General features: G+C 37.8%; 1 protein-coding gene across 1 annotated transcript in view; it reads left to right on the plus strand.

Annotated features, from left to right (window-relative positions):
• Positions 1 to 16,464, plus strand: part of zmat4a (zinc finger, matrin-type 4a) — a 231,403-nt gene that overhangs the window by 69,562 nt on the left and 145,377 nt on the right. The window contains exon 3 of the mRNA XM_059338096.1: positions 12,024 to 12,113. Coding sequence (XP_059194079.1) covers positions 12,024 to 12,113 — 90 coding nt within the window. The remainder of the gene's footprint in view (positions 1 to 12,023; positions 12,114 to 16,464) is intronic.

Genomic DNA, 16,464 nt, shown 5'->3' on the forward strand with positions numbered 1-16,464 from the left:
TAAGTGCGATTAAAATGCGTCAATTTTTTTAACGCGTTATTTTTGGTGTACTTAATTAATCTTAATTAATGGCAAAAATAAAAACACTCCTGCAAGCAAGGCACTTTGAGACAGTAATCCATGCCTTCGTGACCACTCGGCTGGATTACTGTAACGCACTTTATATGGGGGTTAGTGGGTCCTCCATTGCCCGCCTTCAACTGGTACAAAATGCTGCTGCACGTCTTTTAACTGGCACAAGAAAGTATGAGCACATTTCACCTGTTTTAGCTTCACTGCACTGGCTGCCCGTTCATTTTAGGATTCATTTTAAAATTATTTTATTTGCTTTTAAAGCTTTAAATGGTCTTGCTCCTCCTTACCTCTCTGAGCTGCTGCACCCCTACTCTCCTACCCGCTCTCTCAGGTCAGCTGACCAGCTTCTCCTGAGAGTGCCAAGAGCTAGGCTGAAGCTCAGAGGGGGACGAGCTTTTGCCATCGCAGCTCCAAAACTTTGGAATGAATTGCCGCTGCACATCAGACAGGCCTCCTCACTGTCTCATTTTAAATCTCTTCTTAAAACCCACCTCTTCTCGTTGGCTTTTAACACCACGTAGAGTGTTGATTTTATGTTGATTTTATGATTTTATGATTTTTTGTTTTTATTGTATTCATGCATATTTTATTTTGTGCGGGCAGTACATTTTACATTTTATTTTATTTATTTTTATCCCATTTTTAATTTATTGCATCTTACTGATCTATTGTTTACTACATCTCTTTGTATTGTGTTATGTATTTATTGTTTGTGCAGCACTTTGGAAACCTTGTGTTTGCTAAAATTGTGCTATATAAATAAAGTGGATTGGATTGGAATTAACGCGTTAAAGTCCCGGCCCTAATTTTAACATGAATGTGTAACACCCAATAATTATTTTATGCAGCATCACAGATTCTTATCCAGAACTAGAACAGTCAGGCTCTAGTAAAGCTTCTATGATTCTTTGTTTTATTCAGCAGCATTGGAAATATCGTATGGCACTCCTGAGTGTATGTAATAATAGTATTGGCATTGATTTTTTTGTTGTTGTCAGGAAAGTCATTGTTTTCACTCCATTCCATCATTGTTTCTAATGCTCCCCTACTTCACATTCATACATTTGTAGCAGGGAGCTCCAGCCTTCTGAGCAGCTACAATGGAGCCGTGTGGGGTTAAGTTCTTAGCTAAAGTGCACCTGGCTGGCAGCTGTTTAGATGGAGCCAGTGTGCACTCATCCACTTTCTACTACACTACTTCCTCCTCCACACATTATTTATATCGCTGAAGATCAGTTTTTATATACGAGTAGTTCCTTGTTGCATGTGGTTTTACAGTCTGGTTTGGGATGTCTGTGATGTTCCCTGTCCCCGGGGAGGGGAGCGTCTGAGCCCACACAAGCGCTGATTAGCTCACTGATGTGTTAGTAATGCAGTATGGATTTTTCTTCAGGACTGATTATGTCAAGCGTGCGCTTAGCTTCTCTCTCATACAAACACGTCCCACAATGTGCCTGATTCAATATAGTATTGTTGCATTCTCACTCATTTTTTTACCTTCTCAGACAAGCTGATCAGCTGAAACATGGCTGAGCTGCTGTGAATCTGCAGTAAACACAGTTACACTAATCAGGTGAATGCATCCTTCATTAGTCAGCGTCTTCTCACTTGTGCACCTGCATACTGTTGCCTGTTGTTTTTACCGGTCTTTGGTTTCCTCCAGGTCACTTCCCAAACAATGTGGTGTCTTTAAACACACTGTTCCTGTCCTCCAGGTTATTAGTTCCCCCTCATTTACTGTGGCATGAAAATCAACGTGCAACAACTTGAAAATGGTTGAAGTACATGCAGCACAGTAATCCAACGCAATAAATGAGTGCTGCAACAATTACTAGATTATTAACATACAATACATACATCAAAAGTGAACTGATAATTAGTGGTACACCGATACAGGTTTTTTAAGGCCGATACTGATACCGATTATTTTGACATTAGTTATTTAAACCGTGTTGTTTAAAAGTTGTATAACACAATACAATAAGCAAAAATAACGTTTGTAATGCATAACAACAACTGCATGGTTTCTGCCCTAAAATGCACACTGGGATTAGCATAGTGGGGAGGGTCATGGGTACCCATAGAGCCCAATGATATTCACTCTTATTGCCTTAAAAAGTGAAAAAATGGAGTTTGGCTTGTTTCCAATACAAACCAACTTATTTCAAACATTTTAAGAGAATGTTAACAACATGAGCCAATGATCTATTCCACATAATACAAGGTTTAAATAATTGGTGAGTTGCAAAGGCATATTTTGATGAATGATGATGAAGCGGGATGCTGGGACCAAATGATCCCACCAAGCATTCTGCATCCCGCTTCATCAAAATATGTTGCCTTTGCAACTCACCAATTATTTAAACCGTGTTGTTTAAGAGTTATACAACATTTTGTTTTTTTAGGTTAGAAGATCCAGTACAGGAGAACATCAAAACTGCATGAGGTGTCTGTACACTGGCACTGAAAGAAAACTTGCTGAATCCCCATATGGTCAGATAGATACCGTTCTTCTCTTTAAAACTGAGCAACCAACAAAAATGCTAAAAAAACAAACATCCAACCTTAATGTCAGTCAGTTTTTATAACCACTAGTGCCTGTTGTGGCAGGTGCAACGTGTAATTTTGTGCAGAAATGCTCAGCCAAACAACTTTACATGTGATATTGTTCATCCTCAGGCCTTGAACAACACAATGGCATTATCATCTCTTCTAGCAATGAAAGAGGCTGTTTGCAGACATGTGTAATAGTGGTCGACAGATACAGGTTTTTTAAGGCCGATGGCGATACGATTATTTTGACATCAGTCTTAACTGATCCCTGATATGTGCTGCCGATTTTTTTGGCCCGATTCTTGAAGCCGATATTGCCTTTTCTCCCTCCATTTACATGATAAAAATGACTCAATCACAAAAAATAACAAAAGCGACTTTGAGTACCTTTTTAAAGCGCTATAAAAATCGAATGTATCATTATTAATATTATTATTAAATGTTACACAAGTCTTAATTCAAACAAAAATGTGTTATTAACAAAACATATTAACAGTTGGATATCAAACAATGTGTATGTTGTTCTAGGCCTGGAGGTGGTGGCACCTCAGATGATCCACATATTTGATGTGTTTTTCTTTTTTCTGGTATCAGCAGCAGCTCACCAGAGACTGGAGGTGTTGCACACAGCCTTGCCTGCTGTTGGCTCAGTGAAATGGAATCATTGATCGGAGAACGCACGCACGTATCGGCCGATGCCGATACAAGTAAAAAACGCAATTATCGGCCTGATATATCGGTCGACCTCTAATTCATACTGATCCGTCTTTCATTCTTTTGTCATGTGACGCACGTATCACACGCTCGTATCGGCCGATGCCAAATATCGGCCCAATATATCGGCCGGCTGATGTATCGGTCGACCTCTACTGATGATTGTATTATTTTGGCAGTATTTGTTCTTTGAGACAAACTCTGTCATCCCCCCAAAAAATGAAATTTCTAGTAAACAAACACAACATGCATGGTGCACACTGGCAGACTCAGGATGTTTGAGGGTCAAAAACAATAAAAAGGGCTCTCCATCATGTGTTATCCACCACAGGGACATCCAAGAGGACACTTTCACCACAGTGATTATGTGAATCCTACTAAACCTCCTCCCTCATCTCCTAATCTCCTCCATGTGTACAGGAGCACGGCCTGGTAAACACTTGTGGCTCAGATTGTCCATTTGTAAACAAACATATTAATACGATAACTATGTTATCATGCACTCTGCCCGCGTCTTCTAACATAATACCAATGTCTCTTTCTCTCTCTCGCTCTCTCTCTCTCTCTCTCTCGCTCTCGCTCTCTCTCTCTGTCTCTCGCTCTCTCTCTCTCTCTCTCTCTCGCTCTCTCTCTCTCTCTCTTCTCTCTCGCTCTCTCTCTCTCTCTTCTCTCTCGCTCTCTCGCGCTCCCTCTCGCGCTCCCTCTCGCTCTCTCTCTCTCTCTCTCTCTCTCACTCTCTCGCTCTCTCTCTCTCTCTCTTCTCTCTCTCTCTCTCGCTCTCTCTCTCTCTCTCGCTCTCTCTCCCTCGCTCTCTCTCGCTCTTGCTCTCTCTCTCTCTCTCTCTCTCTCTCTCTCTCTCTCTCTCTCTCGTGCATCAAAGAAAGAACTGGCGTGCTGAGCTCAAATGTTTGTTTAGTTCAACCGGTACTGACCCAAAAATCATAAAAGTGGGAAATGAAGTGATCAGCCCTCACACTTTTCAAATATCTTGCATGGCAGCAGAGGAAACAGACAGCTTCAGCCCTTGGCTTTCCTCACTGTTTCTTCATAAACACATCCGTTTCCTCTGCTGCCGTGCAGTATTAAAAAGTGTTTTATTTATCGGTGAGGGCTGACAACTTCATTTCTCTCTGCAGAGAATGCATGTGCATAATATAATGCTGAAATGGGTCACCAGTTATACTTTGGCAGCCATTAATAAACCCCGCGGCCCACCCAAGTAAAGTATAAGTTCTAGAAACAGAGTATAAAAGTTGGATTTAGTGATGCCGTCAGCACTTCATTCATTTGTCTCAATGTGTCAGAATTGCAAAAGCTGATTCAGGCTCATACACCAAACAGGAGCTGTAAAACTGTAAATTAACCAAACTCTAATATTTAAAGTCAGTATGCTTCATCTTTAGTAGCAAATTTAGTGACACTCCATCCAATATATGGGTCAGTGACAAATAAGGATTGGCAAAACATAACATATACCACAAAAAACACAAAAAATGATAAATATTTAATACTTCAACCACCTACATTGTATTTTATATTATTTTTTATATATATTAGTGGACTGATACATATAATTACTTCATTTTAAAAACATCAAATGATTTTTTATTTTGTTTTTACCATTTTTACATTTACACATTTTTGTCAATATTGAGCAGAACATATTCTAAATACAACAATTTTTTTTCTACAGTTTTGACAAATTATGTAAAATTTGTTGTATACCATAGTGTTGCAATGTAATTTATTATTTCATTTTAGTTCACATTTATTTTCCTGTATATAATCAGATTTTTATGGGAAGAAAATTACTGGTTACACCAACTGACACTGCGTTAGATCACCTCATTGACCCATATGGGCCAATTGTCAAAATATTTCAGTTCGGACCAAAGTGGTGGACTGACCAGCATCGTCATCGCTATGGCAACACTGCTAAAATGTTTAAAATTAAAAAAGATGTGTTCATTAAACCTGGCGCTTTGTTCCTTTTTAAAGGGAAACTTTGGTATTTTTAACCTGGACCCTATTGTCCTATGTATGATATCTATGTTTTCTATTTGCATATTTGCCATATTTAGTACAATAGCATACAATGCAATTTTATTTTCAGTTTACCCTGAAATTAATTTTAAATTATACACCATGCAACCTATTGGCTCTTACCTTTTCCTCACATTCACCCCAAACTTTTCTCACACAAACAAGCTACTTTTAGCAAGTACACAGAGCTCGAACACATCTCAATAGTTCTTCGCTTGTGGTGCAGTTTTGAAAGATGCAGTAATACAGGTTAACATTTGGTACAGTACAGTGGGAGGAGGCACCAGGGGACTTGCTGGCAGAAACTGGAGTTGGATATAAACTCCCACATGAAGGCTATCAGCTTTCCAAATGCACGCTCTCATCAAATTTTCAAATGAGCCAGTTATGGAACAAACTAGTCATGAAATTTTTTTTTCTGAAACTTCTTTTTGTACTGGAACAGAGACAGTAACACTGGTTACACATCATCTGCTCTCTCTTGTTGATACACTGGAACAAAGTGCTGTAAGAAAACAGACAAATTGTGACAGTAACATACTGTTTTCCATTAAAAAGGTATTATACTGTAGAAAACAATGCATTCTGGGCAATATTTGTAGGTAGCTTGCCGTTTCCCATAAAATATATATATATATATAATATATCCAAGTACCCTGCTTCCAGTCTGTGTGCCAATTAATGTACTGGACACATAACGGGGATGAAGCTATCCATATTCTTTTCTAGCTATGTGGAAGAAAGAAAACAAGAGAGTTTATCTTAATGATACAGTGAGTTTTTTAAGTAGCAGATGAGAATAAAGTTCTGCTACAATGTTAATGCCCAGCAGGCTGAACCTGCTGCTTATTGTTTTTTTGTTGATAATGTTACTCCTGCTTCTCCAGTAGGTAACACACTGACTATGGATAATAGATACAACCCCACTTCAACTATCCCACAATATATCAATTTCAAAAACAAAGCAGTATTTCATAAATTTAAGTCAAGTTACTTTTGCCGTTGGCAGTTAGCCACCATGGTTCTCCAATGGGATTAGCTAGTTTACTGTTACAGCCATAATCTTTTTCACAGTAGAGCCCCAAATATAAGGGAGATATAGTAATACTGGTGTTGTTTTATGGTTTTCAGTGGCCGTACTAAAAGAATAAATCACAAACACAGTGAGACAGCACATAGACAGAAGCAGGCAGAGTCACAAAACACACCAGGTTGCTATTATTGTAGGCTACAATGGTAGGTTTACAAATCAATAAACCAACCAAAAGCAAAAACATAACCTCCTTGGTGGAAGTATATAATAAATAAATTGATAAATAAAATACCACACTGCAAAAACTGAAATCTGAGTAAGATTAAATATCTTATTTTTAGACTGTTTCACTTGTTGATTTTATGTTGATTTTATGATTTTATGATTTTTTTTGTTTTTATTGTATTCATGCATATTTTATTTTGTGCAGGCAGTACATTTTACATTTTATTTTATTTATTTTTTATCCCATTTTTAATTTATTTTATCTTATTGCATCTAACTGTTCTATTGTTTACTACATCGTATTGTGTTATCTATCTATTGTTTGTGCAGCACGTTGGAAACCTTGTGTTTGCTAAAATTGTGCTATATAAATAAAGTGGATTGGATTGGATTGTTTGATACAAAGATTCCACAGCTTTAGCTTTATTTCAAGAATTTTAAGAAAAATAATCTACATACAGATCAAAATATTTGTAGCTGTATCAAGAAAAGTACACTGTAATTTTTTTTTTTCTTTGCTGGTTTCTAGAAATATAATGCCTATGGATATCATTATGTCAAGATGATGGCTCTAGCATTTATTTATTATTAATTCAAGAATATTTTTCAAAATACTGAGAAAATAGGTCATGTGTATTTCATTAGAATCAAGAAAAATGCACTTGTTATTAGTTAGAATACACTAATTCTAAGGTATTTGGGCTTCATTGAGATTAGATATTTTTACTTCTTGACAAGCCAAATTTTCTTGTTCCATTGGCAGATAATTTTGCTATTTTCTAAGCAAAATACACCTAATTTTTGTACTTTTCCCCCTTGTTTTTAAGAGCTGATTCTTTGGAGTGCATGAGTAGAACTTGAAATGTGCGAATATAAAGGCACAATAGCCATCTTGCTTCAACATCCTCTGTAAGCTGGTCAAGTGGAACATTTCTATCCAGTGTGCAGCTGGAAGTGTTTGCTCTGCAGAAACCCAAGTAGCTCTCTGCTGCAAAAAATAGATGTTACCTCAGTGCATAAAAAGGCACTTTAGGGTGACATAACAAATAATGTGTCTGGGCACCAGAAGTGCAATTGATTGCAGGTAAAAAAAAAAAAACTGATGTAATTTTGGGGGGTGAATCAAACCCATGGGTGCCTCAAATCGTGCTCGTGTGGTAAATATAGTGGAAAGGCATTTTATCCATATCATCATCTCTTATAACATGACAGAAGAGATCTAAACATTATATTTGTAGCACAGAATTTGAAACAAATCTGCTTAAGTGAGCATATTAAATTAAACTGGTAATACAATATCAACCTCACATTTGTTAAATACATAATTAAACCTCTGAAGTCCAGGAGATTTTAGTTCAAATGTGTCAACTTCCTCTGCATTAATTTCTGTCTCTGTTTATCATTTTTCAGTCCGTCCTTACATCACACGCATGCAAGTTTGGCTATCAGTCAAATTTTTCTTTTTCTTTTTTTAAATTACAAGTATAAAGCTGCCAGGAACCCAAAATAAAAACAAAGGACATAGGTTTTTATGGAAATGTTCCAATTTTTGTCACTATTTATACACACAAAAACAGCAGAAAATAATGAAATAAATAAATAACTATAAAAACATCAACAACATGTCTATTTGCATGTCAATTAAAAATAGCAATAGATAAGTACAAAGAAAATTAACATTTTAAAAATGGTCTAGAACAGGGGTGTCAAACTCTGGCCCGCGGGCCAAATTTGGCCCGCAGTGTAATACGAGGCAATACCAAATTATTATATTAATATTGTACTATTAAAGCTGACCCGCCGGTATTATACGGCGCATTTACCGCTAATACTAGATTTATTATTGTTATTTTATTTTTAAATGTATTAACCTGTTGAAAAACTTTATTTTGATATTTAAATCAGAAGGATACAAATAGAAAAGAGGCATACGATTTTTATTTAATTTTTATTTAATAAATTAATGACATTGATGTGTTTTTTATTTGAAATTTGATTTTGCATGTCTGCACTATTTAGTTATATATTGTATGTTTATAAGCGTTGCTGGTTCCATATTTAATGTTAAAGCAAAACGTGTTTGGTATATATTAAAAGGTTTATTTGTTCAATGTTGGCCCGCGATTTTATTCAAGTTTTAAACTTTGGCCCATTGTGTATTTGAGTTTGACACCCCTGCTCTAGAAAGATAAATGGCTCACTGTAAAAAGCCCCTATGATTGCACTTTAACTGTGTTTCTCAGCTTGTCTACATATGATATATAAATAAAGTTATCACTGTAAATAAAACATGCTCAGTGTATTTTCAATAAATAGATGGACTCCAGAGGGTTTTATATAAAGGCAGGATATGATTTCTCCTTGTTCATTTGAGTTAAATTCTTTACATTTTGTGTGAATACTTTCAGGAGTCAATCAAACCGGAAGCTGTTTGAAAAGTGTATCGAGTTAACTGTTATTTATCCTTCATGCTTTTCAAGCTTGATAATTTTTTCCCCCTCAAAGAAGCGTCGGAGCTCACGTTGCAGCATCTCTGCCAAGAAACCAGACAGGCAAGACAAATAGATTCCTGCAGCCTCCCTTTCACCCGGAGCAGGCAGGATGAGCTGGTGTGTGGTGGCCTTGTGAAGAGAAGCCGGTGGCTGTCCTTCTGCCTGACGGAGTAACACACCGGGCACCTGTCCACGCTCCTGTATGCCTCACTAGATGCTATCTATGTAACTATAAACTCTCCCTTATCTGTGGCTTCCCCTGACCATGCAACGGCAGTAGAATGTAGTTTCCCTGCTTCTTTCTGTGTCACTTCTGCTGACATGTGAAGCGTCTCATCGCGAAGTAGAATTGAGATAAACTAATCTTTCCTTCCACATCTTGTGGAGGCTGTGCTATCAGATCCCGGGGGATCGATGGGCGGCTGGTAAGAAGACTCTTGCTACACCTTCAGTAAGCTGAGCGCTAATAAGCAATTCAGTCCAGAGTCAGGGAGCGGCAGTGTGCTCTTCATTTAGAAGTCTTCTCCTGGTTTTAATGGGAGCCCTCACCTGGCAGAGCTGGGAGCCAGATCTGTGAAACAGGACACTGCAAAAAAGCCAACTTGTATTTTTTGGTAAAACTTGGAAATATAAATTATTGACATTTAGGGCAATAATGTAAGTTAGCACAACAAAAGAAGCCAGTTGTCTGCTCAAAAACAAGTTGGTTAGTTGTTGTTACTTATATCTTTACAGGAACATGGTCTCACAGGAATCTGTGGAATAGCCACGGAATCACTCAAATTTCCGTGAAACTGACACAGATTTCGCTACAATGCATGTTAATGACAGTCATATCCCGTGGCTGTGTGTGTTTGTGTGTGTGTGTAATTAAAATCACATAAAGTTACCTGTGTGTGTGTGTGTGTGTGTGTGTGTGTGTGTGTGTGTGTGTGTGCGCGCGCGTGTTTGAAGCATGTGTATGCATGTGTGAGGAGTGTGAGCGCTTACGCGCATGTGTGTGTGTATCTGTAACTGTAATCACATCAAAGATCAAAGCAATCAACAGAATTAACTGCAGCTGTTAATGAAAGAGTGACAGCAGCCAGAGGTGGACTGGAATTTCTGGCCTCGAACAGAAAGCATTTTTGGCAAAACCATAATACCTATCATTGATCCGACTTCACTTTGAGCGTCCTGAGTTCTTCCTGAACGTCTACATATGTTCTTTTTTAAGAAAAATGAAAAAATAGCTTTGTTAGAGCGATCTAAAAAAACTGTTCCATCTTCCTTTTTTCTGAAATCTTCCTGCGTTTTTAATATGGGAGCCAACGAGGCTGTTGGTGGTGTTGGTGGATCATCTGTGCGTCCTACGCCCAAACTATAACTCTGACAGCTTTACCAGAGGATTGTGAGTGAGAAGACAAATTTTCCTACGTTTCTATGTATAAATTATTTCTGTAGAGTGGAATTTGCAGCCTGGAGCGCAGTTTTAAAATTTATTTTTTGACAATTTTTTCTCTCCCTCTACACTCTGGCGATGATGTCACACACTGTGACACGAACATTCCGTGCAATACACACCCATTATAATCTCAGAATTTCTACAAGATGATCATGGTCATTGAACAGGGATTGATTAAAAACTATATGACCTATCGAAATGTGGATTAATACATCGATACACAAGACTTGTGTCTACTGTTTAAAGTTTAAATGGAGTCTCTAGGTGAAATATTGCCGGAGAAGTAGACGTTTAAAAATCTCCAATTATTGCTCTTTTTCGCTCATTTTTTGTCGGCCGTCCCATTCATTTCAATGCAACATTTTGGGCAGTTTTTCGCGAAATTCATATTCTGTAGAGAAAAGTAATAGCACACCGATCCCGATCAAACCGCACGTTTTGATATATAATTTGTCCTGCAACTCTTCAAGTTGTAGGACTAGTAGCGGGACGAAATTGCGTCCGGAAGAGGAAGAAGAAGAAATCCACAGTATAACAGTAGTGCAGCACTGGTCCCTACAGCTATTGCTGTATGGGACCAGTGCTCGGTGAGATTGCCCCGAGGCCCTAACTACAAAGAAAAATCACTTTAGTGAGGAATCCAAAAGGGTGAAAAACAAGACAAGCTGTGGCAAGAAAGAGATTAGTGTCTGGTCAAACACACTGGACCAAGACAAGGAAACACAGACTATTGAACACATGGAGGGAAGGGAGCACCAGGTGAACACAATCAGTAATTAGGGGAGACAATCAGACAGATGACACACGGGGAAGGGCAAGTGACCTGAAACCAGAGGAGAGTTACTATTTCAAAATAAAACAGGAAATAACAAGACCAGAACACAAAATAAAACACCACCTCATCATGTTGTGATTGCAGTGGTTTAGTCATGAATATAATGTCTATGAGATACCTCCCAGTGAGGTTACTATGTGTAATAATTAATAATTTATCTGCCTGCTATATATCATGCATCCCTACTGTGGATACTATATAATGCAGTATAATGTCAGCTTTCTCAGTTTATTGGCCTGTGTGGATTACTAAACAGTGAGCTAGTGATGGCCAAATAAAGCTTCATGAACCATCTTTTTCTTTTATGAACCCACTAAATTGTGCACTCTGTTAAACAAAGGGTTGAAAGCACACTTTTCATTCCTTGAGTGAAAAGGAATCCCCAATTGGGGTCCCGACCCCAAGGTTGAGAACAGCTGATCCAAGGGGAAGTGAGGCCAGGCATGCTCAATGATGATCAGAACACACTGTAAATGTTGCCTTCTAATGATTTTAACAGAGCTGCACATCCTGTCTGGTTGACAGGTGAGTATGTGTAACACCTGAGGAGAACAAGACTGAACCACTTTAATGACTTAGATACTAACTCGTTTCTTTTCTCTCTCTCAGAGTCGGAAACACGCCAACAAAGTGCGGTTGTATTACATGCTACATCCTGTGGATGGAGGCTGCCCTGCCAAGAAGCTCAGAACAGACAATGTGAGTCCTGAATGTGTGAATTAAACATCTTCCTGTCACAGTGTTTCTGTTCCTCAGTAATCACTGAGGAACAGAAACACATCAATCCACAGCCGCCACAAACATATGGAAATCTTTATTGTTACCCCCACCCCCACTCTGTGTTAGCATAGCTATACACTGTAAAAAAAAAAAAATGTCTGTAGATTTTACGGTGAAAAACGGCTAAACCATGACAGTAAAAGACCGTAAAATAATATACACTGTAAAAAAAATTCCGTTTAATTTATGGTAAATTACCGGCAGCTGTAGTTGCCAGAACTTCACCGTAAAAAATACAGTCAGTGGGTTTTCTACTGTAAATTTAAATGTAAATATCAGCAAAAACTGTAATTTAGACTGAATATTCCCGTTATTTTTAGGGTAATTGTGTCATTTATTCACACATCATGATATTTCTCCATTAACTTTACATGAAAATGTTATATTTTACAGCAAACTGTGTGTTTCCTACAGTTTGTGACAGTAAAAGTTAAAGTTTTGTGCTATTCTTTGATTTACGGTAATTAAAAGTGTCTACTACGGTGATATACAATTTTTAATTTTACACCCTATTTCTGATTTCTAATTTGACAGTGTTTTACTGTAATTTCTGCAAACCTTTTTTTTTTATAGTGTATGAGTTTATTCAGTTTCAGTAACAATGAAACACTGTAAATGTATATATCAGCCAAAACAGTATTTTTTACAGTTTTTTTTTAAATACATTACTCCACTGTAAAATAGACTGGCAATATACTGTAATCTATATTTTTTGCATGTTTTTTTGCATTTATTTTTTTGTAAAAAATATTTTTACGCATCATATCTCTAACAAAAATATTCTGTAATATTTAATGGTAAAATCTTTAATTTATGCAGAATTTATTAAGTATTTTCTTGTCAATTCTATGGCCGAACAGTGTTTCTTTTGATGGAAAAACATTTTACTTATATGGTAAAAAATGGAATAAAATGGCAATCTTAAACGTGAAATCGACAGTGCTAATATCTTTTTACCGTAATATTAATAAAAGTTCTACCGTAAAGTTCGGGCAACCACACCTGCCGTTTTTTTTACCGTAAAAACAACAACAACACACACACACACACACACACACACACTTTTGGTGGACAACTTTATTTTTATTTACAGAACAAGAAAAGGTCAAACAACTTAAACAGAAAATATAAAAAAAATAAAGAGTAGATATTTACAACACCAGTTAACATTGACTTCTGATGCGAGAATTGTATGTAAATGCTATAGCTGCATATGTGTGTGTGAAAGTGTGTGTACTTTGTATTTATAAGTGCTTGTGTACGTGTATGTGGATATTTCAGGGGGAAAAAGAGGTGTGTTGCAAAGTTCTGTGGAATTGGGATCAGGCATTTAGAGAGGTGAATTTTTAAATAAATGTAGACCAGGTTTTGTTGAATCAGGGTATATTGTGATTAATTGATGCTGACATTTTTTTAAACAACAGTTTCCCTTATAGTGTATATAAACAGCCGTTTTTGTGCAGTGCAGCCGTGATGTCACTGTGGTTGAATGCTGCCAACTGTTCATTAAATACTAAAACATATTGTGAGGTATCTGGCCCTCCCAGCCCTCTCTGTCATGGAAATTGGAAGTACATGACATGTTTGACAGGCAATTATGTAGCCTGTCACTCCCTGTATGACATATGTTGGTGGTGATATTTATTGTTTGGTTATTCTAGCCTTTACCACTTGAAACACCTTCTGTTCCTCTATGCCTCCCTTGGGCAAATACATGGTTTTTACATCTACTTTACAGTCAAAGGAGCATTTCCATTTCCATTCCATGTTCCTCTCTAACCAGTATTACTTCCTGGGAGTGTGAGATTAAGGCTACGTTTACATGGTGACGGTCTGAACAGAAGATGCAAAAGTGGCGTCGCGTCTTCACTTTTTATTCCTCGTTTAGACGAGCGTTTTCAGGAGGAAATCTGCTGCATACGGTGACGCAAAAGTGTGTGGAATTGGATTGTATGCAGCCAGGCGGCATCACTTAAAGCCATAAGAGCATCTTTGGGCATGCAGAAGTTTTCACGCCACACATTTTCATCAGCTACTCCTTCCACAAAGTTCTCCACCATCACTAGATCTCCCAGGTCTCGTTCACAGCCGTCTGGCTCCTCCCACCAATCGCTGCATCCAGAATGTGATGGAGGTAATTCCAGATCCTTCTCTGTTCACTAATACTATCTGTACATATCCTGGACATTTGGTGGAAAGACTCCTGTAAGTTTATTAGAGCTGCCAGAGCAGCTTGAAGGTCCCACCATGGAAATAATCCCACGTTTCTTTATTTCCTGTCCTGGAGCATGTATGTGACGTAAACACATACGTGACGTGAGCAGATCAGATCAGAGTTTTGTGTCTTGTCAGTGTAGACGACACGCTACGGAGGAGAGGATTACACTTTTACACTCTGGAGGGTGGTTTCAGATTTTTGCGTCTTTAAGCCCCAAAAACACCGTCACCGTCTAAACAAAAGGCACTTCAGATAAAATATTTTGTTGTTTTTACCCGCAAGCGTCCTCGTGTAAACGGGGCCTAATAGTCACACATAATCCATATGTTGGTAATCATATTGCATCCTTTTCCAACCCAGGTCCAACATAGTTAGAACATTCAGTACCATATGGTTTCCAAGTTACTTTGTTTATCAGATGACTAATTAACCCTCTATGGTACGCATTATGATGCCTGTTGAGAAAAAAATGTTTTGAGTGTTTTTTTGTCTTAACGGTGCACAAGTGAAAAAGAAAGTTTTTTAAATTATTTTATCATCGTTTATTTTATAAACAAGAAGATTTAAACAAGAAGATAAAAGATTCAGTAGCTTCAACAGGGTACAATACATAACATTTTAAATTTAAAAACATTATAAAAGGAACTTTTTTAACCGGTTTCTTGTCTGAATTTTGCCTGTAGGAAACATTGTACCATTGAACCAACGACCCATTGAAATGAATGTCTTGAACAGTCTAAGTGTATGAAACTATAAAAAAATGAAGGTTTACTCACCTATAAGTAGAAATATATTTTTTCCAGATGGATAAGGGCCAGGAAATGGTGTTTTGAGTGATTTTCTTTTTGTGGCCCAAAATGGCAAAGTTGTTTCCCTTGGAAAAGTCTGCAAAATAGGGTTTCAATATGGCCGCCTGGGTTCCCTATACTCTTCCCTCTTTTTTAAAGTATCGCATCACTCAGAAACACGCATTATAGAAATTTGACCGGCCAAAAAATGGGGCAACACCGTACCATAGAGGGTTAAAAAAGAATCAGCACAACTCACCAAGGTTATATTAGTTTGGTATTTTTCATTAGTTTTAGTTTTAATTTCATTGTGGATTTTTGTTTTCAAATTCAGTTAGTTTTAATTCGTTTTTAGAGTGAGTTTTGTAGTTTTAGTTTAGTTTTTATTAGTTTTAGTTTTTTTGTAATGGGTGCGAGATGTAATGTGTTGGTGCGAGATTCAAAGAGGTCATAACACATTTTGCCTTTATTTCCTTTGGTTTATCCATCTTAGCCCCAATAAGGTTATTAACTCTTACAGTTCTGGGTGTCATTTCATGTCAACCAAAAAGGATTATGCAATGTTTATGCAGTGTTTCCCCCAGCTGCCACTGCTGGATTTTCAGCGTCGCTGCAAATAAAATGTGATTTGTAATATCATGGTTGAATTGAAGACTTTCACTTGAACACAGTGAAAGCACAACAACATCCAAAGTTTACAGAGTTTTGCGCCGGCGACACTTTTACGTTTGCGCTATCAGGAAATTTCCAATGTTTTCTGAAAGCTGAGAAGTTTCTCTTTACAGCCAACATGGTGTCATTACGGTAATTTCACTAGCGCTTCTCCTGGACGCACACAAAGCAGTAAAAAATTTGACAAAGACGAACCACACAATACAGTTTCAGTTAGTTCTCGTTTTTGAAAAACCTCCCGTTTTCATTTTTATTTCAGTTTACGAAAATGTCTTTTCAATTCTCATCATCTTGCCTTACACCCTACTGGGGTATAGGCCGTCGACAAGGGACCTCCAGAGTTCACGGTCACTGGCGTTCTTTTCTATCTGCGACCAGGTGCCTCCCAGTCTCTTGGTGTCTGCCTGTAGGTCCCGGCGCCAGGTGTTTTGAGGACGTCCTCTGCTTCTCTTTCCTTGAGGGTTCCAGGTCAGAGCCTGTCTGGTGGTGTTTGGCACTGGTTTGCGTAATGTGTGCCCGATCCATCGCCATCTTCTTCGTCCAATTTCGTCTGCTGCTGGGGGTTGTTTTGTTCTTGTCCACAGATCGTTGT

The sequence above is a fragment of the Centropristis striata genome, chromosome 7 (genome assembly GCF_030273125.1).
Source record: "Centropristis striata isolate RG_2023a ecotype Rhode Island chromosome 7, C.striata_1.0, whole genome shotgun sequence".
Taxonomy (NCBI): Eukaryota; Metazoa; Chordata; class Actinopteri; order Perciformes; family Serranidae; genus Centropristis; species Centropristis striata.